Below are 23,108 nucleotides of genomic sequence, written 5' to 3' on the forward strand. Positions count from 1 at the left end.
GTTTTAAAAGCCCTTGATTAAAAACATTCATGCAACCCAAACAAACCATACATAAAACGGAGCGGCCAAGGGGAATCAATTTCCCAGTGCCTGGCGGCAAAGGTGGGTTTTTAGGAGTTTGCGAAAAGCAAGGAGGGCAGGGGCGGTCCTGATCTCCGAGGGGAGTTGATTCCATAGGGTCGGAGCCGCCACAGAGAAGGCTCTTCCCCTGGGTCCCACCAGATGGTATTGTTTTGTCAACGGGACCCGGAGAAGGCCAACTCTGTGGGACCTAATCGGTCACTGGGATTCATGCGGCAGAATATATTGATTTGATCTGTATGCTTTATCACAACTTTGAAACAGTATCAAAAATTTAAACTTTGGTTAAGGATCTTACTAACATGCATGAATAAAGGGTTAAATCATTTTAAACCCAGGCAAATTCGTGTTTTAAAAATAAGAACACGTTCTTGCATTTGAGATCCCGTCTAGGTCTAAACATACAAACATTCACTTAAAAACCATGCCCACTGGAATTAGCATAACAGATAAGTAAGTAATAAGTGGTATCCAGAAGTTCATGTAAAAAGGAGAGAGGAACAGCTCACCATTTTCTGCACAAAAATGAAATCTTTGCCATATGTTGCCAGTGCTTTACTGAACAATTTTCTTTCAAAGATTGTCCACTGGTCGGAACCTGAAATAAATAAACAGGTGAGAACCATTTTAATTTTTTACTGTCAAATGAGTGATTTTCTTTTTTAGTGCTCGGCCAACAGCACCTGCCCTGGTAGAAGTTCCCATGTGGAATTGGCAGGCTCTCTATTTTAGTACTTACCAGCATAATGATAATTGGCTAGAGGGTGCGATTTTGCTCTTTTTGGTTTCAAAAGAAGAAGCATTTCCAGAGCAGCCTACAATATTAACAGAGACAAAGCAAACCAGGATTGCACATGATTTGTAATTATTAAAATTACACTCAATCATTTAATAATTAATTACTTTATCTTCCAATTTTCCAATTTCCTTTGCTTATGATATGCTACTAAAACTGCAGAGCGTTTAACTCCTTCTTTGTGGTGACCCCTGAGATACGGGAAGACTGCTATCATGTTTCCTCTAGTCCTTCTTTTCATTAAACTAGCCATGCCCAGTTCCTGCAACTGTTCTTCATATGTTTTAGCCTCCACTCCCCTAAGCATCTTTGTTGTTCTTCTCTGCACTTTTTTAACAGTCTCAATATCCTTGTATCATGGCGACCAAAACTGAATGCAGTATTCCAAGTGTGGCCTTTCCCAAGGCCTTATAAAGCGGTATTAACACTTCATGTGATCTTGATTTGATCTGTCTATTAATGCAGCCTAGAACTGTGTTGGCTTTTTTGGCAACTGCTGCACACGGCTGGCTCATATTTAAATGGTTGTCCACTAGGACTCCAAGATCCCTCTCACAGTTACTATTGTTCAGCAATGTTGGTACCGCCACACTTGGAATACTGCATTTAGTTTTGGTCGCCACGATGCAAAAAGGATATTGAGACTCTTGTTTATGCAGTGCCTTGTTGACCTAGGTCAGTGATGACTAACCTTTTCTGGACCGAGTGGCCAAAGAGTATGTGCACACAAATGTATGCTTGCGCACCCGAACCTCCTAAATGCAGGGCGCGTGCAGCACCGCACATGCGCCCCAACTCCAAATATGCGTACACAGCCCCCAGCCTCTGCATAACAGCCCCCACAAGTGTGCCTGGCCCCTGCCCTGCACATGGCCCAGGTCCCCCTTGCACATTCTCCGCGCATGCATGGCAGAGCTGAACTGGGGTGACAGCTTGTGGGCCCACAGAGAGGGCTCTGTGTGCCACCTCTGGCACGCATGCCACAGGTTCACCATCACAGACCTAAGTTGTTTCTTGCTTAAGTTGCTATCCTCTGAACAGCTGTAATGGAATGGAAGTGGGATTTATTTCTGAGTGTACATAAAGTGCAAGGTATTTTATTAGGTACTAGACCAGTGATGGCGAACCTATGGCCCGGGTGCCACAGGTGGAATGCGGAGCCATATCTGTTGGCGCACAAGCTGTTGCCTAGCTCAGCTCCAATGTGCATGTGTGTACCGGCTAGCTGATTTTTTGCTTAGAGGTACTGGGAGAGTGTTTTTGGCTTCCAGAGAGCATCCAGGGGGATGGGGAAAGGCATTTATACCCTCACCCAGCTCCAGGGAAGTCTTTGGAGCCTGGGGAGGGTGAAACATGAGCCTATTGGGCCCACCAGATGTTGGAAAACAGGCCGTTTCCAGCCTCCAGAGGGCCTCCAGGGGGTGGGGGAATCTATTTTCACCTTCCCCAGGCATTGAATTATGGGTGTGGCACTCACGCATGTGCGATAGCGCTCATCCGTGCTCTTTTGGCACACAAGGAATAAAAGGTTCGCCATCACTGTACTAGGCAGTTGCAGCCATAGGCTTTTTTTCCTTAAGAAAAACTGGATATGAGTTTTTAAAATAAAGCATCATATCAGAAATTATTCAGAAGTTGCACTAAAGAAAAAAAAATCTTATTAATGCCAAGTGAGACTATTTCACAATTAGTTATTCAAACATTTTCTTGATGTCCAATTACTTCAAGAAATCTGTTACTATTTTTAACATGTTCTGTAACCTACCATAATATTTCCTTTAGCTTCAAAGAGAGAATGCAAACCATATTCTATGTTGGTTCCTCCACCAGTTAATATGCTTGAGCAGCACATATTTAAGAGATTGGTCACTGTAATAAGAAAACAAAATTAATTTTCTCAAACAATTCTGCTGCTGAATGCAGAAATGTAACAAGAATGCATAAAGCCAGTGTAAAGACACTAATTCTAACAAGTATGAGTTCCTATTTTGAGACAGCTGGGGCACAATAGGAGGCAGTTTATTTTAATTACTTGCTGAGATTGCTCCTCCTCCAGATGTGATTGTTTTGCTATTCTTTTGAAGTTTTCTCTGCGGTGGTTTTTAGTGTATGTGTGTGTATAATGCTTTTTTATTAAACATAATTATGAATTTTACAGACTCCATGCTTCGCAATCTGAAAAATGGGTAAGGGTTCCCTTTGCATGCTGCCTGCTGGATTTAACAGAAACATGGAAAGCCAAAACATTCATTCACACACTCCACTTAATCAACTGAAATCGGTGAATGGCCGCAAAAAATTTACTACCATACTGTGGGCTTATTGTGTGGGTGTGGCTTGATGGTCATGTGACCAGGTGGGAGTGGCTTGACAATCATGTGATCAGGGGTGGGAACGGCTTACCAACCAAGATAAGTTTCCAAATAGATGCTTGGACTCTTTTTTAGTTGATTAAATCACATTATTTGAATAGCCACAAAAAGAACAAATGATAGACAGCAATATTTTTTGAGAAGCACAGTAACATTTTAAGGTTTTTGTACTGGACCCAAAAGGTTCAGTATGATAACATATTAGGCAAGTAACTAAATTTTCTTTAATTGCTATAAAAGTTCAGTTCTAGATTAAAATGATTAAAACATACTATTTAATTATTTCCTATTTTAAAAGTAATTAAGGATCATACTAAGATACTAGAGAAGCAAGGACAATAAAAAACTATTAAGTATTCAATAAATAGTGCATAAATCTACTACCCCCACTCCATGTCCGTTCCCCCACCCACTCACCCACCCATGGGGGCAGCAGTTCATTAGTGCTTCAAATAATGCAAAAATACACATCTTTGGAACAGCATTAATTTGTTTTAAAAGGGTAGATGAACATGGGGGGCAGGAGGATATTACTTTTTTAAAATAAAACCAAATAGCCAATGGTGAAATAGATCAAATATCAAAATAGCAGAAAATTGAACATGATGTAAAAGATGTTCTAAGTTACTTGCTTGGACCAGTGCTTCCTAATTTGTGGAAAAGGTACATTAATTAAAGGTACATCTGTTGGAAAGACATCCAGTTGCTAAAGGAATGGGGAGACAGCGAAGCTAGCTTCAACTGTAAGCAGCAGGCAAAATGGTTCAGAACTGTTCCAGAAGATTGGGCAGAAGATCCCAAAAGACTATAAGGAAGCAGATTTTGGCAAGTATTAGAAAAGATTTCATAATGGTTAGGTTAGAACACTCAGGATTGCCTCTTATGGGCCATTTTCAGACTGGGCAGCATGGGCATTAGGAGTTTTAGATTGATGGAAAGATATGAAAGTACAGTGTTCCCTCGATTTTCGCGGGTTCAAACTTCACATATAACCTATACCACGATTTTTCAAAAAATATTAATTAAAAAATACTTTGCAGGTTTTTTTCTATACCACGGTTTCCCCTGCCTGATGATGTCATACATCGTCGCCAAACTAATAATTTTTGCAAATCAATAACAAAAACAACAATTATTGTTAATAAATAATTATGTTTATAAATATCAGGATCACTTATTCAATGGTGAGTGCCAGTAATAATGGTGAGTAAATTATTGTTAAGGGAATGGGAAATGGTAATTTTAGGAGTTTAAAGTATTAAGGGATGGCTTGTGATACTGTCCATAGCCAAAAATGGTGTATTTACTTCCGCGTCTCTACTTCACGGAAATTCAACTTTCGCGGGCGGTCTCGGAACGCATCGCCTGCGAAAGTCGAGGGAACACTGTACAACCAATCTGGGTTGGTCACAAGGACCAGAGGTTTAGCCTTCCAAGCTTTCAAACTTATGCTGGATATGAATCCCGTTGCCTTGTGAGATTATGAAGATTATTTGTTGGAGGTGTTTAAACAGAAGATGAATGGCCACCTGTCAGGGTTGTTATGGGGTTGGTTTCCTGCACTGAGGACTGATGATTTTCAGCTCTCTTCTTATATAGTATGATTTTAAGATTAAGTACCAGTTTAAGAAAGCAATTAATTGCCACTCTACAAATCAGCCAAATCAGATAATAAACAGAGGAAGCATACGTGGTAGAAATGCAGAGGTGGTGAAGTAGATTTGGGTATGAAGGCAAGAGGAGAAGAGAGAAATATTCTTAGGGCTAAAGTGGGACCTGGAAGCTTTCTGAAGCATTTATGATCTTTTTAAAGCAAGGATGTAGACCTCACAAATAAAAAAAGCCCCACGCATTCTATGTTTCTATGTGCTACTGTATAATTATGAATTCTATTGTCCTGTGGTATATCAGTTTTTAAAAAGGAATACAGTGGAACCTCGACATACGAGCAGCTCTACTTACGAGCTACTCGAGATAAGAGCTGGGAGGGGAGCGACATTTTTGTTCGCCTCCCGAGCTCACATTCGGGATACGAGCGCCAAGGAGCTGTCTCCTGAAGCCGAACACTAACTTCCGCTTTCGGCTTCAGGAGACAGGTCCTTGGCGCTCGTATCCCGCGTGTTTTAAAAGGTTGCAGCCGGCCTGGGGGGCTGGGGGGGTGCTGGCAAGCCCCCCAGGCCGGCTGCAACCTTTTAAAACACGCGCGCCGCTTCGCAGCTCTCTGCTGAATCCGGAACGCTAACTTCCGCGTTCGGATTCAGCAGACAGCTGCGAAGCAGCGCGCGTGTTTTAAAACGTGGCAGCCGGCCTGGGGGGCTCGGGGGGAAGCCCCCGAGCCCCCCAGGCCGGCTGTGACGTTTTAAAACACGCGCGCTGCTTCACAGCTCTCTGCTGAATCCGGAACGCTAACTTCCGCGTTCGGATTCAGCAGACAGCTGCGAAGCAGCGTGCGTGTTTTAAAACATGGCAGCCAACCTGGGGGGCTCGGGGGGAAGCCCCCGAGCCCCCCAGGCCGGCTGTGACGTTTTAAAACACGCGCGCTGCTTCGCAGCTCTCTGCTGAATCCGGAACGCTAACTTCCGCGTTCGGATTCAGCAGACAGCTGCAAAGCGGTGCGCGTGTTTTAAAACGTCAGAGCCGGCCTGGGGGGCTCGGGGGGAAGCCCCCGAGCCCCCCAGGCCGGCTCTGACGTTTTAAAACACGCGCGCTGCTTCGCAGCTCTCTGCTGAATCCGGAACGCTAACTTCCGCGTTCGGATTCAGCAGACAGCTGCGAAGCAGCGCGCGTGTTTTAAAATGTCAGAGCCAGCCTGGGGGGCTCGGGGGCTTCCCCCCGAGCCCCCCAGGCCGGCTCTGACGTTTTAAATCACGCGCACCGCTTTGCAGCTGTCTCTGAACGCTAACTTCCGCGTTCGGCGGCAGCGGGGTTTTTTGTTGTTGCACGGATTAATTGACTTTACATTGTTTCCTATGGGAAACAATGTTTCGTCATACGAGCGTTCTGACTTACGAGCCTCCTTCCGGAACCAATTAGTCTCGTAAGTCGGGGTTCTACTGTATATATATATCAGGAAACCAATACTTTCAGACTAAAATGAAAAAGAAGGTAAAATGCAAGTCTATTGTTTTCTTCTGACAGTTCTTAAAACAGGCTAAAGGGGAAAATAGCACTTTTGTGATTATACCACTTCAAGACATCTGGAAGAGGTTTTCTTTTTGAAACTCTTTCCTTGTTTATTCCTATGGTATTTCTCTGATGAACATGTATACAACAGCATGTTGTGAAAATGAGGGTTTACTCCCATCACAAAATATTGCGAAGGATATAGAGGTAGTCACCAGTTTTAGCGAATAGTGGCTAGTATTCACTAGTTTTAGTGAATAGAGCCTTTTGACAAAGAAAAAATGGGGGGTATAAGGATAGCCCAATGAAGAATTTACATAAACAACGCATGGTTCAATGTAAACTGGAGATGTTTATATTACATTATGTGTTAGGTCCAAATATCCAAGGATCTGGTGGAGACTTGCTTCTAAAGTAAATGGATAAATAAACAATTTTCCCTTGGTTTTCTTTCCTCCTCTGGTGTCTGACATTAACCTCCAGAAATTATAAGTGTAGAAGAAGATCAGAGTAAACTGTTATCTACTCCCATTCTTTAACAGGAGAATCTACTGAACATAGATTTGTTTTTGTAGTGAAGTATCAAGAAAATCTAATTTTTAAAAGCTAATAGGCAGCAAGTATTCCGAAAACACTCACTTTTTTATTTCAAACTACAGTGGAACCCCGACTTACGAGTTTAATTGGTTCCGGAAGGAGGCTCGCACGTCGAACAGCTCGTATGTCGAAACATTGTTTCCCATAGGAAACAATGTAAAAGCGATTAATGCGTGCAAGCCCGAGGGCTGAGGGGAAAAGACGTTGGCTGAAGCGGGGAAGTTCGCCAGGAGGCAGCAGAAAAGCCGCGCGTGTGTTTTAAAACATCGGAGCCGGCATGGGGAGGCTCTCAATCAACCCCCGAGTCCGTTTCGGGGCTCGGGGGCTGATTAAAAGCCTCCCCATGCCGGCTCCGATGTTTTAAAAGACACGCGCGGCTTTTCTGCTGCCTCCTGGCGAACTTCCCCACTTTAGGAGGCAGCGGAAAAGCCGCGCGTGTGTTTTAAAACATCGGAGCCGGCATGGGGAGGCTTTTAATCAGCCCCCGAGCCCCGAAACGGACTCGGGGGTTGATTGAGAGCCTCCCCATGCCGGCTCCGATGTTTTAAAACACACGCGCGGCTTTTCTGCTGCCTCCTGGCGAACTTCCCCACTTTAGGAGGCAGCGGAAAAGCCGCGCGTGTGTTTTAAAACATCGGAGCCGGCATGGGGAGGCTTTTAATCAGCCCCCGAGCCCCGAACCCGGACTCGGGGGTTGATTGAGAGCCTCCCCATGCCGGCTCCGATGTTTTAAAACACACGCGCGGCTTTTCTGCTGCCTCCTGGCGAACTTCCCCACTTTAGGAGGCAGCGGAAAAGCCGCGCGTGTGTTTTAAAACATCGGAGCCGGCATGGGGAGGCTTTTAATCAGCCCCCGAGCCCCGAACCCGGACTCGGGGGTTGATTGAGAGCCTCCCCATGCCGGCTCCGATGTTTTAAAACACACGCGCGGCTTTTCTGCTGCCTCCTGGCGAACTTCCCCACTTTAGGAGGCAGCGGAAAAGCCGCGCGTGTGTTTTAAAACATCGGAGCCGGCATGGGGAGGCTTTTAATCAGCCCCCGAGCCCCGAACCCGGACTCGGGGGTTGATTGAGAGCCTCCCCATGCCGGCTCCGATGTTTTAAAACACACGCGCGGCTTTTCTGCTGCCTCCTGGCGAACTTCCCCGCTTTAGGAGGCAGCGGAAAAGCCGCGCGTGTGTTTTAAAACATCGGAGCCGGCATGGGGAGGCTTTTAATCAGCCTCCGAGCCCCGAACCCGGACTCGGGGGTTGATTGAGAGCCTCCCCATGCCGGCTCCGATGTTTTAAAAGACACGCGTGGCTTTTCTGCTGCCTCCTGGCGAACTTCCCCACTTTAGGAGGCAGCGGAAAAGCCGCTTATTTTTTCTTGCTTATTTTTTCCCGCCACTCGCAGCGAAAGTGCCCCGGTTTTTTTGCCGCCCCCCCCCCCCCGCCCGCCTTGCAGCAAGTGCTTGTCCGGGCGTTTTTTTTTGCCACCACCCCCCCGCCCGCCTTGCAGCAAGTGCTTGTCCGGGCGTTTTTTTTTGCACCCCCCCCCCCGCCCGCCTTGCAGCAAGTGCTTGTCCGGGCGTTTTTTTTGCCGCCCCCCCCGCCCGCCTCGCAGCAAGTGCTTGTCCGGGCGTTTTTTTTGCCCCCTCCCCCCGCCCGCCTCTCGCAGCAAGTGCTTGTCCGGGCGTTTTTTTTGCCCCCTCCCCCCGCCCGCCTCTCGCAGCAAGTGCTTGTCCGGGCGTTTTTTTTGCCGCCCCCCCCCGCCCGCCTCTCGCAGCAAGTGCTTGTCCGGGCGTTTTTTTGCCCCCCCCCGCCCGCCTCGCAGCAAGTGCTTGTCCGGGCGTTTTTTTTGCCGCCCCCCCCCCCCCCCCCCGCCCGCTTCTGCACCCCCAGCAGAAGCCAAGGACTCACCAAGAGCTGGATACTGAGAAGAGCCGGCCTGGCTTGCTTTGCTTCCGAGCTGATGCAGAGCCGAATAAAGCGTCACGCCCCCCTGACGCTTTTGGCGGCAAAAGAGCCCAGCATCGCTTCGGAAGCCGCCAAAAGCGTCAGAGGGGCGTGACGCTTTATTCGGCTCTGCATCAGCTCGGAAGCAAAGCAAGCCAGGCCGGCTCTTCTCGGCTCGTATCCCGAATGGAAGCTCGTGAGTCGAACAAAAATTTCTCTACTCTCCCAGCTCGTATCTCGAGTAGCTCGTAAGTAGAGCTGCTCGTATGTCGGGGTTCCACTGTATTCGTTTGGATTAATCCCTATTAGCTACCCAAGCTGATCTTGGTGAGTGGTGATAGACCTAAAACACAGCAAAACAAAAATTCACTCAAAATTTTAGGTAGTACCTCTTTTTTCAAAGGTTTTGTCCTCCAGTTCTGGCCATGGTTTCCAAACTAAAGTTGCCTTGTGATCATCCTTTTCCACCATTGCTGTATCTTTAAGTTCAGGGATATCAGCCTGAAATCTTGAGCCAATGTTGATACACCTCAAAGAAATAAAAATATTTAAACCATTAATAATGTAAATCTGCTGCAGAGCCTTCCTAAGCCCTTATCCTCAGAGAAGCCTAAAGAGAAGGAGTTGGGAAGATAATAATGGCAGGGGGGAGATATCACTGGAATAGCAAATGAAGAAGGAGGAGGAGGAGGAGGAGGAGAAGGAAGAAGAAGAAGAAGAAGAAGAAGAAGAAGAAGAAGAAGAAGAAGAAGAAGAAGAAGAAGAAGAAGAAGAAGTCCTGTCCTAATGTTTCTCTCTTACTACCAGTAGTATCATATATATAAATACTATTATATCTTTGTATACTACCAGTATGCACTTGACTGACTGACTGACTGACTGACCAAACAAATTATTATTATTATTATTATTATTATTATTATTATTATTATTATTAATTAAGATTTGTATGGCCCCCCCTCTCTGAAGACTCCAATAAAACCACCCGGAAAGGAGCCAGGAAAATACAATCTGTCAAGGACATCACCTTCTGATCATGAATGAACAATATGAACAATATTTCCATATTTCAGGGGTGTCAAACTTGATTTCATTCAGGGCCACATCAGAGTTGTGTTTGATCTTGGGGGGGGGGGGGTGTTTGATGTGACCAGCCCATTATCGTGACAGACGCCTGCAGCCCTCTGCCAGTGAAAATGGAGCTCCGGGGGGGGGGGGGAAGCATTACATGGCCCTCCCAAGCTCCATTTCACTGGCAAAAGCACCACCGGCCCGCAGGTGTTGAGTTTGACACCCCTGACTAATTGGAAGGACCATCTCTTCCTTGATTACATTTACCTGCCCCATTAAATCTGGCAGGATTGCAGGTCTCATGTGCAAAAGGGTTCCATCTGACAGGACCTAAGAGATGAGGCTTTTTGCCATGGCATATGCCCTCTGGAACAACCAACTGCTCTGGTGGCACAGTGGTTAGAGTGCAGTATTTCAGGCTGACTCCGCCCACTGCCAGGAGTTTGATCCTGACAAGGCTCAAGGATCTTCAAACTTTCTAGGGTTGGTAAAATGAGGACCCAGAGCCTTGTTAAGCTTTCATTTCCCAAAATGCCACTGACAGACGATATTTGAGGTCATACTTCATAGTTTAGTTCAGGAATGCAGTTTTATAATACTTAAATATGTTGCTCTGAAAACCATTTAAAAGTAGCTACCAATGTAACCAGTGGAGCGTAAACAAAATAAGATAAGATGCCTTCTTGATGCATACACAAATACTTGACAGAGTCACAGGAATGATTTGGATCCATTTTTAAAAGAAATACACACACACAAACAAACACACACTCCCCGTCAACCCCCAAACAATATAATTTGTGTTGTGTGGGATATTACATCTCTAACTTACGGTTCAATATGAATAGTCTGCTCTCCCGGTCTTGGGGTCACAGGAACACTATTTCCATCAATACTATCTGCAAGAAAAATGATACGACAATGTTTCCTTTTTGTCTTTGCTCGCTAACCAGTTTTCTGAAGTCTGTCTTCTTTTCTTTCAGAAAACAACATTATATTTAAATAATAATAATAATAATAATAATAATTATTATTATTATTATTATTTATTGGATTTGTATGCCGCCCCTCTCCGTAGACTCAGGGCGGCTAACAACAATGATAAAAATAGCATGTGACAATCCAATAATAAGACAACTAAAAACCCTTATTATAAAACCAAACATACACACAGACATACCATGCATAACTTGTAATGGCCGAGGGGGAAGGAATATCTCAACTCCCCCATGCCTGGCGGTATAAATGAGTCTTGAGTAGTTTATGAAAGACAGGGAAGGTGGGGGCAATTCTAATCTCCAGGGGGAGTTGGTTCCAGAGGGCCGGGGCTGCCACAGAGAAGGCTCTTCCCCTGGGGCCCGCCAAACGACATTGTTTAGTTGACGGGACCCAGAGAAGGCCAACTCTGTGGGACCTTATCGGTCGCTGGGATTCGTGCGGTAGCAGGCGGTTCCGGAGGTAGTCTGGTCCAAAGCCATGTAGGGCTTTAAAGGTCATGACCAACACTTTGAATTGTGACCGGAAACTGATCGGCAGCCAATGCAAGTCACGGAGTGTTGAGGAAACATGGATGAATCTTGGAAGCCCCACGATGGCTCTCGCGGCTGCGTTCTGCACGATCTGAAGTTTCCGAACACTTTTCAAAGGTAGAAATAAAGAGTATTTCTCACCCTAATAATAGAGTACGCATTTATATGCAGTTGACCTTTCAGCACTGTTTTGAAAAGAGTATCGTCAGGTAGTAAGAAAACTGCTCTAATGAGGTATTTGTCAATCAAATGCCCTCCAAATATATTGAATCAAGGCCTGGCTAGGGATACTGTGACCTCTCCTCCATAACCGGAAGGGATTGGAGTATGGAAGGTCACCCTGAAAAGCTAGTACCACTAAAAAAACCAATGTTTTTAAACAGACCATGTAAAACCTTGTGTGTGTGTTTTCATTTAATTGTATCTTTACAGATGCATTTCGCATTGTTTAGAAAACAATTACTAACAGATACTTGCATGCTATATTTCTTTGTAAGACCATATTATTTTACACTAGCAAGACAATTATTCAAGACTGCAAGCAATTTTTTTGTTATCTGCAGTGATAAGGTTTTTAAAAAATGTTTCCATGTGGCGTAGCAATGTTGTCAAATTTGCTAGTTTCAGGGACACTGGTTCTTTGCATCAATTGATTCCAGTAAAAATGGAAAGTCCAAGATTATGAGAAATTAACTTAATGATCTACCCTTGCATTTATGACCTTCACAGGTTTGTAAAGCAAAACAAAACAAAGCTGAAATAAGATTATAAGCACGGTCACTGTTTCACTGAGGAACCACTTTGCTTAATGACTGAATTGTGGTCACTGAACAAGGACTGCTGTAACTGGAATTTCTGAGCCACATTTAAGAGGTAAAATCCCAAATTACCATACATGGATTCTGCACTTTTTAATGAAACCATTCTGAAACAAAATAATTATATCTAGATGTGCAGGAACACTACAAGAAGTAGAAAGCAGAATCCATTTAAGCCTGCATTATTATCATTCACAAATGAACAATACTGATAGTTCTTATGTCAGCAACATCTACACTACGCTACAACATACTTACTAGATTGACCGAGAAGAATCCGGGGGGTGGGTGTCAGGGGAGTAAGGGGCAGCTGGGGATGAGATGTACCATGAGAAGATATGATAACACTGCTGAAAAGTCCAGATCCTTGCCGTATGGGGCTAAGCATGGGAGGTGGTGTATAAGGTGGAGGATTATGAGTCCTGTCAATTACATGGTCTCCTAAAACCCGGGGAGAGCGAAGTTGGCTTTGGTACAGAGTAGCCCCTGAGTGAGATACACTGAGATTGAAAGAAGGAGGTGGAATAAAGAGTGGTTCGGGTCTGTGGCGGTATTTTTTCTTGTCTTGAAAAGATTTGATATTTTCTTCAGAGTTGATACTTTGGTGATGCTTTCTATTGGGCTCCTGAAAATACAAAATACAAAAGTTGTTGTTTTAATAGTAAGCTAACATCAGTTAGCCCAATACAATTTTTTCAGTGAAACATCAAAACATGGATTAAACAATGAATTTTGCAATTTACAAGGGCTGCATTCTGAGCAATACAGCTACTCTTGTTTTACTATTGGGAATCAAATTTACAGAGGAATTCCCAAATTACTTCCTCTCATGACAGTCTGCCAACATTTCAACATTCGATGGAGGGGAATTTTTAAATGCCAGAACTGTAGTGAAAACCAATGACGGGAACAAAGAGCTTCAAGAATGGCTTTATCTTCATGATGAAATTTATTTATTTATTTATTTATTTATTTATTTATTTATTTAGTTAGTTAGTTAGTTAGTTAGTTAGTTAGTTAGTTAGTTAGTTAGTTAGTGCCATTTGTATACCGTCCAACTCTCTAAGGACTCTGGGCTGCTCACAACAAAGAAGAACAAGACATACAGTACTAAAATATTCGGACATCTAAAAAGGGAGATCATTTAAAAACAATTAAAAACCTACAATAAGACCATACATATCTTTTATGGCTGGATCCTGATGAAGTATCATCTGATCCAGGCCTGCTGGATCCAGGCCTGCTGAAAAAGCCAGGGCTTTACAGCTTTCTGGAAGGCCAACAGGGTGGGCGTGGTACGTATCTCAGGAGATAGCTCCGGCTCTAGAGAGACGGAGCTACCACAGAGAAGGCCCTCCCCCGCAGCCCCGCCAGTCAACATTGTTTAGCTGACAGGACCTGGGGAAGACCAACTCTGTGGGCTTATTGGTTGCTGGGAGCTATAGAAAGTAGTCCCAAAGATAATCTGGCCCTAAGCCATGTAGGGCTTTAAAGGTAATGACAAACGCCTTGAATTGTGCCCGGAGACTGATTGGGAGCCAGTGCATCTCGCGGACAGTTGGATGTACCTAGGTGGGTGCACCTAGGTGTACCCCAACAGCTTGCGTGGCTACATTATGGACCAGCTGTAGTTTCTGAACACTCTTCGGGGTAGCCCCATGTAGAGTGTGTTGCGATAACCTAACCGTGACCATGAGAAGAACCTCATGATCCAAGTAGGGTTGCAATTGGTGCACCAGGCGAACCTGTACAAAGGTCCCCCTAGTTACAGCTGACAGATTTCCTGACTCAGGAGACTAGACTGCTTAACTTTTAAATATCCTTCCTTAAGTTGCTATTTATGAAGGAAGGCATTTATAGAAATGTAGCATTAATTTATATTCACTGCTACACCTTAGTCCCTGCCCCTCTTATTAATCTTCTGAATCCACCATGAAAACCTTTAATGATTTGGTTTAGGAATCGACATCCCTGCTTAGCTATGGAGCACTCTGGATGATTTAAGGCAATCGCTTTCTCTCAGATCAAACCAGCACATAGATTGCAAAGCAGGGGTGGGTTTCTCTTCCCTTCTCTACCAGTTCGGAAGTGCGTGTTAAATCCAGGTACTGACCCTCTACATATGCGCAAAAGCCTCTGCGCATGCACAGAGGGTTTATTGCCAGCCGCTTCCAAGCAGCGCAACCGGGGAACTGGTTCAGGGGTGTGGCAAGCTGGCCATCACCACCGATTCGGCGAACGGGGCCAAATTACTGCCACCAGCTCATGCAAATTGGTCTGAACTGAGAACAACCCACTACTGTTACAATGACAAAATAAGGAGTGACTCCCTATCTAAGCAGAAGGCAGGATACAATAATAAATAAATAAAATATAATAACATTCATCCCATCCTGTCCTAATTTGTTCATGATATATAAAGGGAGGGATTTTTCAATTGGTGAGATATATTCACCAACTTTAAACTGTGGTAAACCAGAGACCTTTCTGCTGACCTGGGATCCATTCTTTGGCCACATCAGCACAGCCTGAAAAATATAAAACTATTATTAAACTTGGACAGCTTCATCCGCTGCTTTAGTTTTGTAATAAACTTTCATTATTAAAAGTAGTCAGGCCTTTCTTACTGATGCATAACTTCCTGTATTTACATTTATGTCACTTTTTAAAAATAAGCGCTGTAGATTTTGCTTCCTGTTTATTTTGCTGATTGGTTTGTAATTGGTTTTTTTTTTACTATTGCTCATATTTTGCCTGTTCTTTAGTTGATGTGAAACTCTATTTACAATGCTTTACATATAAAAAATAAAACAACAAATTTACAGCGTAATTGGACAAAGGCACCATTTGATTTTCAAGAAATAACGATCGATAGTAATTTGAGTAAAGAATGATCCAGAAAATCTGTTTAAAAGTTGTCTTGCAATTTTGAAAGCAGCTGCATTAGGAAGTCAGACATTGGCCTAATGGAATCTAATACTGTGAGGTTGCTGTTTCCTTCTCGGATCATCCCCCACAACTGTCCTTTCCTGGACCACATGCCTATTTGCTTAGAAAAGTACAGTAATGCAAAAAGACCACCCCCTTACAGATTTCTTTCCAAACCACTGTCTGAAGCCGATCTTCAATTTAATAACAAAAAAAGGAGAGCACCAATGCACTGCAGTTCTGTTAAACTCTCCCTAGGTTGAAGGGTAGAGATTTTAAAAGATCATCTGCTGTCTGCTCCTACTATTACAGACTGCACTTCCCCAAAAGCTGGTTATGTAGCACCAGTTTCCCAAAGAGGAATAATGGGGAAAAAAGCCCAGGGGTAGACAAATTCATGCATTATTCTTTCTGCTTCTGTGAGGTTATTTACCGTATTTTTCGGAGTATAAGATGTACCGAAGTATTAGACGCACTTTAGTTTTTGGGAAGGAAAATAGGGAAACAAATCTGCTTACCAGATATTCATCTGGTTAACATCCTTAGTCTGGTCAGTTTCAGCACATTATTTTATCCCCTGGTTGGGGCTTAAAAAAACCTTATTTGGAGAGAGTAACAATGAAAGAGCTTGCAAGCCAGTAAGAGCTGGGAACATTGTTAGCACCTGGTTGGAGCTGGAAAGAAACACTTGGAGCAAGTTAGAGCAATGGAAAAAAAACCCTGCAAAGACTTAGGGCTTGGAAAACATTCTTAGCAGAGAGTAACAATGAAAGATCTTGCAAACCGGTAAGAGCTGGAAACATTGTTAGCACCTGGTTAGGGCTGGAAAGAAACTTACTTTGAGCAAGTTAGAGTAATGAAAAAATCTCTGCAAAGACTTAGAGCTTGGAAAACATTCTTTTCAGACAGTAACAATGAAAGAACCTGCAAGATAAGAGCTCGGAAGATTGTTAGCATCTAGTTAGGGCTGGGGGAAAAAAGCTTTTAAAAAAAAGCTGCATTCAGAGCATAAGATGCAGCCTCTTTCAGCCTCTTTTAGGGAGGAAAAAGGTGTGTCTTATATTCAGAAAAATACGGTAATTGTTCCTCTGGATTCTATAAAAGTGTACTGTTTTCTAGAACAAATCTATGCTTAAAGCTAGAACAAATGATGTAATTCTGGATAAACATGTGTGGTATCAGAACCAAGCTATCAGAACAAAGTCCATGCACAAGACGATCTCTACCAGTAAAGATAAGCCCTTCATGGGCAGTTATTAATATGAGTTTTCCATAATCTTTCAGAAGACCCAACTGGAAAATCTAAACTGACAGCTGACTGGCATGAGAGATCCAAGGCAGAAGTCAAGGCTGCTTAAGTTTCACCAGCTTTAGTAGCAACTCCGGGACTTACATGCTACATGACAACAAATTTTACACTTAAGACAGCAGACAGTTATAATTGCATGGAAGAAAAAGTGATGCTTATCTGAGGAAAAGAAAGCATCAGTCTCAAGCCTTTTACAATGCTTATTCTCTGGGAACAATCTCTGGCAAAATGCATGGGCACACAAAGCATGCACACAAACACACAAGTTAGACCATTTTAAACAAGAAAACAAACTGGCTCCCAGCCAGCTGCAACAGTAAAACAAGCCAGCACAAAGAACATTAAAGATAACAAATCCCTTTGTTGTTTTCTATTGTGTTTGCTGCTTTGAACAATTTGGACCATTATAGAGGAGTAATTAAACGCTGGCTTTGAAATGACTGGGAAAGTCCTCAAAGCGCTGATGGTAACGCAAAGGGATTTATTAGGCTCTTACGGCACAGTTAGCGGCAAGAAGAGAACACTCACAGAAGAGGCACACGGGCTGATGGCGTTAGGGGAATGTGCTGGAGAACAGATCATCCTCACAAGGACAGGCATCTCATCATCTGAGACAGGCTTGTCTCTGACCAGGGCACAGCCATCTCTGGCCTGCTCGGGCGACAGAACCTTTACAGGGACAGACACAGGCATGACGATAGGTGCAAAGCTATCCACTTCAGAGGGCAGCTCTTCCTGCTGGTGCTGCTGGTTCTCCCCATCCTCCTGCACAGACAATTGTTAAAAGCTTTCACCCACAACTTCAAATGCCTGGTCATCACTAGAACACTCATACGCAGCGTGAACATTGGGGGATTTTAGGGCGTTTTAAAAGGACTATTATTAGGGACCAAAGTTTAAGTTCCTGCTACCTTGGAATGAATGAATTAGCCTCAAGTATTGTTGCTGCGAAAGATTTAACGTGACTCCTCCGTTACAAAAGACATCCTCACTGGAAACCCATGTTCACAAGTACAGTGGTACCTCATCTTACGAACGCCTCTTCTAACGAACTTTTCAAGATACGAACCCAGTGTTTAAGATTTTTTTGCTTCTTCTTCCGAACTATTTTCACCTTACGAACCCAAGCAGCTGCTGCTGGATGAAGGGGTTTCTTTTTTTCCCCTTTTTTGAAGAAAGAAAAGGGAAGGGCTGCTTGGAGTAGGAAAGATTTTGCAGAGAACAACGTGCTTGCAAAGGCACTGAAAGGGTGTCTTTTGAAGAAAGAAAAGGGAGGGGCAGCTTGGGGGAGGAAAGATTTTGCAGAGAACAAGGTGCTTGCAAAGGCACTGAAACGGTGTCTTTTGAGGAAAGAAAAGGGAGAGGCGCCCCCCCTTGCCTTTCTTCCTTCCCACTCACCCCTTAGCCTAGCCTTGCTTCTTCCACCCGCCCCCTTTAGCTGCTCCTCCCTGCCCTCTGTTCGCCTCCCTTCTAAAGTTTGGGATTTTCCTGAAGGATTTGCACACATTATTTGCTTTTACATTGATTCCTATGGGAAACATTGTTTCATCTTACGAACTTTTCACCTTACGAACCTCCTCCTGGAACCAATTAAGTTCATATGATGAGGTACCACTGTATAACACAAGACAACTGGACAGAAAGTAACAGAAAAAATATATAGTTGTATTGAAAAGTTTATTGAACTTAAAACTGTTCAAACAATAGAGGTTTTTTTAAGGATATTCAGTGAGGAACTCTGTTCAAGTGGAGGTCAGTCAAAGCCTATGCTCAGATGTAGTTCTTTTCTTATATATAACGCTAGCTAATACATGAATAACAATGGAGAATTAATACACTTGGAAGCAAAGCTGGAAAGACTTTTTTTTTTGGACAATAGCAAGCTCCACAATATTTTTTTTTAAACAAAAGACATAGTTAAGCAAGCAGCAAATTTTAGAAAAGGGTAAGGCCAAATAATCAAAAAGAAATATGCAAACATTGATACCTGTCTGAAGATAGGAGATGCCCGTATCCCTCCATGAGATCGCATGTGACCATTTAGGGCTGGTAAACTTTTAAACTCTTTGAGACAGACAGAGCACGTCAGTTTGCTCTTTGGTTCAGATCTTTCAATGTATGCTTCTTTATCACAAGCATTGCTGTTACAAGAGACAGAGGACAAAATTTGCTGTTTTAGAAAGAAAGCTTCTAAATACATTCTAATTAATATACATATAACAGTTCAAGGGGGATAGACAACTCTGAAACCTCAGCATGATCAAATGATTGAATCCAATAAAACACCCAAACAAAATAGTCACAATTAATTCAGCCACCCCCTAATTCTTACAGTTCTTGCTGTCACATATTATACTAAAACAGTTGGAGATGTTTTCTGGAAGGGCTCAGTAACTATTAAAATCAAGTTTCACTTCTGCGGAAATGTACTACTGCCTTTGCTGAAAAGTCAATAAAACCAAAGTTAAGGTAAATGAATACACAAGCAGGACTTAAATTTATAAGGAGTACTAGTATAAAAATCTACAGAATAGCAGGGTAAATATTCAGAGCAGCGTTCTCAAAATGCAGAGAAGACACAACAAGGTTAAAGTTTTATCCTTGAGAACTAAGAGAGATACTGGAGTAATTATATACAGGGTCATATTTAAAATATAGGAACCCTCCTCGTGTATTAATCAGTGGTCCATTTGATGAACTACCACTGTCCCATCTTTCAGTCATCAACACTTGCTGCAGATGTAAAAGCCTTTGTAAAACTAGATGTGGCAGATTTGATTGCCAGGTGGAAGCCTCATATATATATTTTGATAATGCAGTCATTTATTTCAATATGTTGGCATCCATGACAAGTGGTATACTTGATGTCAGGGCCTATACTAGCCATGCACTTGTGTATTAATTAAGGCTTTATGAGAAACCATTTTAATCAAATGCATCTAAATGCAACTGAAGTATAACAAATAATGATTAAAACCAGGTTTTAAGCATGTTTTAAATACAACAGGTATTGAAAAAGCTTTATGTTATATTTAAACGCAGTTATGAATTTATGCCTTTATGTTAATCTTAGTAAGAATCAGCACTTGGATACTAAAGGCTGTAAGAATGTGCCAGTGGAATGTTAACATTGTGATCACACTCAAAACAGGCAATATTCACACATGGCAAAAATACTGTAGAGTTTAAATGTTGTACATATGGATATTTAAAAAGGAAATAGAAAATAGTGCTGTAATAACTGAAATAATATAACAATCTTGGTTCTGTGTATGGAAAAGAAAATGAATGGAAAGCATCGTTTTAATTACTTGTTTGTATAACAAAATATTTAAATTAATTTGTAATGATTTGAATTTTCTGCTGTTGTCCAGCTTTATTTTTCTTTTGAACAACAGGCAAGATTTGATTTGTTAAACGTGGTAACATTGATAAGTTAATTACTCAAGGTCAAGGATGAAACACTTTTACTGATTACACTGATTATGTAATGAGAAAATAGGCGTTGATTGCTTACCTGAACGCCTCTTCTCGTACGGTGAGCGGGTACAGCAGTCACATGGGTTGCTCATGTCCAATCCGGTGGAACTGAGCCTAGTGTTAAAAAAGCTTGCCGGATCCGCCCCTTCCCCAGAATTCGCGAATCCATAGACTAGGCTCAGCTGTGAAGCTCTGTAGTGTTCAACTCTTATTGTTAGAGGAAGAAAGGTTATAGGAAGATAAAGAAGACACATACAAGGGCGGGAAGTGACTGCTGTACCCGCTCACCGTACGAGAAGAGGCGTTCAGGTAAGCAATCAACGCCTATTCTCCGTACTGAAGGAGCGGGTCCAGCAGTCACATGGGACATACCCAATAGATGGTCCCTAGGGTGGGATTAAATTGCTATCGTGAGAGATAACGGATTGGAGTACCCTTCTGCCGAAGGCAGCGTCCGCTGAAGCGTAAGAATCAATCTTGTAGTGCCTGATGAAGGAATTTGGCGAGGCCCAAGTGGCTGCTTTGCAGACCTCCTCCAACGGGGCTTGAGTCGCCCAAGCGGCCGAGGTGGCTGCGCTCCTGGTGGAATGCGCTGTGATGTTCCTTGGAATTGAGAGGGAGGCCGACTCATAGGCTTTAGATATAGTCCCTCTGCTCCAACGGCCTATTACTGTAGAAGACACTTTGGCACCCATGACTCTGGGGTGATAGGCTATAAAAAGTGCTTCTGACCTCCGAAAAGGTCCTGTGCGTTGGATATAGATTCTCAGCGCTCTAATGAGATCCAGGGTGTGCCATCTAATTGCCAAGGGATGGTCTCGTTGGAGGCAGAAGGAAGGTAGAACAATATCCTGAGTTCTGTGGAACATGGAACTGACCTTGGGTAAGAAGGTGGGGTCCAGTCGCAAGACTACCTTGTCCTGATGAAATTGACAAAGGTCCTGCCTGATTGAGAGGGCAGCCAGCTCCGAAATGCGTCGGGCAGAGGTAATAGCCACCAGGAATGCTACCTTAAAGGATAGGTACCTGAGGGACGCCGATTTTAGGGGTTCGTATGGTGCCTGCGTGAGGGAATGGAGAACCCGTGGCAAATCCCAGGATGGATACCTGTGGACCTTGGAAGGTCTGAGGTTGGCTATGCCCTTGAGGAATTCCTGAACTTCTGGGAAGGATCGGAGAGGCTGTCTGCGGGGGCCCCCTAGGACAGATGAAATGGCTGCCAGATGACGCCGGAGGGTGCTGGTGGAAAGTCCTTTATGGAAACCTTGCATAAGGAAGGAAATGATTCTGTGTATGGGAATGCACAGGGGAGATAGGCCTTCCTGTAGACACCACTGGTGAAACTTGGACCACGTGTGGTCGTAGATTCGATTGGTCGAACCCCTTCTGGCCTTTAAAATGACCTCCACTGTATCGGGGTCGTGACCACGCAGTTCTAAGTCTCTCCTGATAACAGCCAGGCGGTGAGGTGGAACCACTCCGGGTCTGGATGGAATGAGGCCCCCTGCCGCAGCATATCCCCCGAAACGGGGAGTCGCCAAGGGTCCTGGACGGACAGCTGTTGGAGATCCGCGAACCAGGGCCGGCGGGGCCAATGAGGGGCGATTAAGATTACTCGGGCCCTCTCGGTGAGGACCTTGTGAATCACGTCCGGGAGAATTGGAATTGGAGGGAATGCGTAAAGTAGGCCTGGAGGCCATGGGCTCCGGAGGGCATTGATTGCTTCCGCTCCCGGGGATGGAAATCTGGAAAAGAAGCGAGGGAGCTGGGCGTTCGCATTGGTCGCGAAGAGATCCAGGATTGGTAGGCCGAATCTGAGGCTGATTTGATGGAACAGGTCTTGATGGAGGTTCCACTCTCCTGGGTCTATCGTTGCTCGAGATAGCCAATCCGCCTGGACGTTGAGGCTCCCCGAGATGTGGTCGGCTAGGAGCGACCGAAGATGTTTTTCCGCCCAAAGGCCTAACTTGAGGGCCTCCCTCATGAGAGCCTTGGATCTCGTGCCCCCCTGTCTGCAGATATGGCTTTTTGTGGCAATGTTGTCGGTGAGAATGAGAACGTGCCGGTTGGGAATGCGAGGAGAGAAATGCTTCAGAGCCAGGGATACGGCTCTTAACTCTAGCCAATTGATTGGCTTGGAAGCTTCCTCCGGGGACCACGTGCCCTGGGCTATCATCCCCTGGGCGTGGGCGCCCCATCCCGATAGACTGGCATCTGTGGTGATGACAAATTGATCCGGGCACCTGAACGGGGATCCTTTGTCCATGGCCGGAGACTTCCACCACTTGAAGGATCTGCGAACAATTGGTGGGATGACAATGCGACGATTTGAGTTGCTGTGCCCCGATCTCTGAAAGGGTAATAGGAGCCACTGAAGTTCCCTAGCATGAAGGCGAGCCCAGGGAATGATGCCTATGCATGACACCATCTTCCCCAAGAGGGAAGATAGGGTTACTATGGATACTGAAGGTTTAGATAAAATGCAAGAAATTAACTCCCCTATACTGAATTTTCTCTCAGGAGAGAGAAAAACCTGGGAGGATTCTGAATTAATAATGGAACCCAGGTGTAAGATGGAAGTGGAAGGTTGGAGATGACTTTTATCAAAGTTGATGGAAAATCCATGGTCCTGAAGGACTGACATGGTGATAGAAAGGTCTGTTTTCACTTTCTCTAGGGAGTTCCCATGAATCAAAATATCATCAAGATAACATAAAATGTGAATGGGAGACGCCCGGATATAGGCCGCCAGGGACCCCAAGAGCTTTGTAAAGACCCGAGGGGCCGAGGAAAGGCCAAATGGCATCGCCCTATACTGGAAATGCCTGCCTTGAAAGGAGAAACGTAAAAATTTTCTGTGGCATTTGGCTATAGGAATGTGGAGGTAAGCCTCAGTGAGGTCTAAAGAGGCCATGAAGTCTCCCGTGTGGATGGCGGCCAAAATAGATGATAAGGAGTGCATCTTAAACTTCCTATATTTGATGAATAGGTTCAGCTTCTTTAAATCCAAAATAGCTCTCCAACCTCCGGAGGATTTTGGAACCATAAATAGGATGGAATAAAACCCT

The 23,108-nt window shown here is 44.1% G+C and overlaps 1 protein-coding gene across 10 annotated transcripts in view; it reads right to left on the minus strand.

The window, feature by feature from the left end:
- Positions 1-23,108, minus strand: part of TRERF1 (transcriptional regulating factor 1) — a 135,583-nt gene that overhangs the window by 12,274 nt on the left and 100,201 nt on the right. For 4 of the 10 annotated variants that reach the window (XM_070734518.1, XM_070734519.1, XM_070734520.1 and 1 more), the window contains exons 4-11: positions 18,548-18,701; positions 17,089-17,325; positions 12,582-12,948; positions 10,809-10,875; positions 9,295-9,434; positions 2,643-2,746; positions 821-896; positions 591-679 (exon numbers count right to left, since the gene is read on the minus strand). In XM_070734518.1, coding sequence (XP_070590619.1) covers positions 591-679; positions 821-896; positions 2,643-2,746; positions 9,295-9,434; positions 10,809-10,875; positions 12,582-12,948; positions 17,089-17,325; positions 18,548-18,701 — 1,234 coding nt within the window. Of the gene's footprint in view, positions 1-590; positions 680-820; positions 897-2,642; positions 2,747-9,294; positions 9,435-10,808; positions 10,876-12,581; positions 12,949-14,806; positions 14,852-17,088; positions 17,326-18,547; positions 18,702-23,108 lie in introns of all 10 variants that reach the window. The other 6 variants (XM_070734514.1, XM_070734515.1, XM_070734516.1 and 3 more) reach the window with 5 other exon arrangements.

Source organism: Erythrolamprus reginae, chromosome 1, assembly GCF_031021105.1.
Source record: "Erythrolamprus reginae isolate rEryReg1 chromosome 1, rEryReg1.hap1, whole genome shotgun sequence".
Taxonomy (NCBI): Eukaryota; Metazoa; Chordata; class Lepidosauria; order Squamata; family Dipsadidae; genus Erythrolamprus; species Erythrolamprus reginae.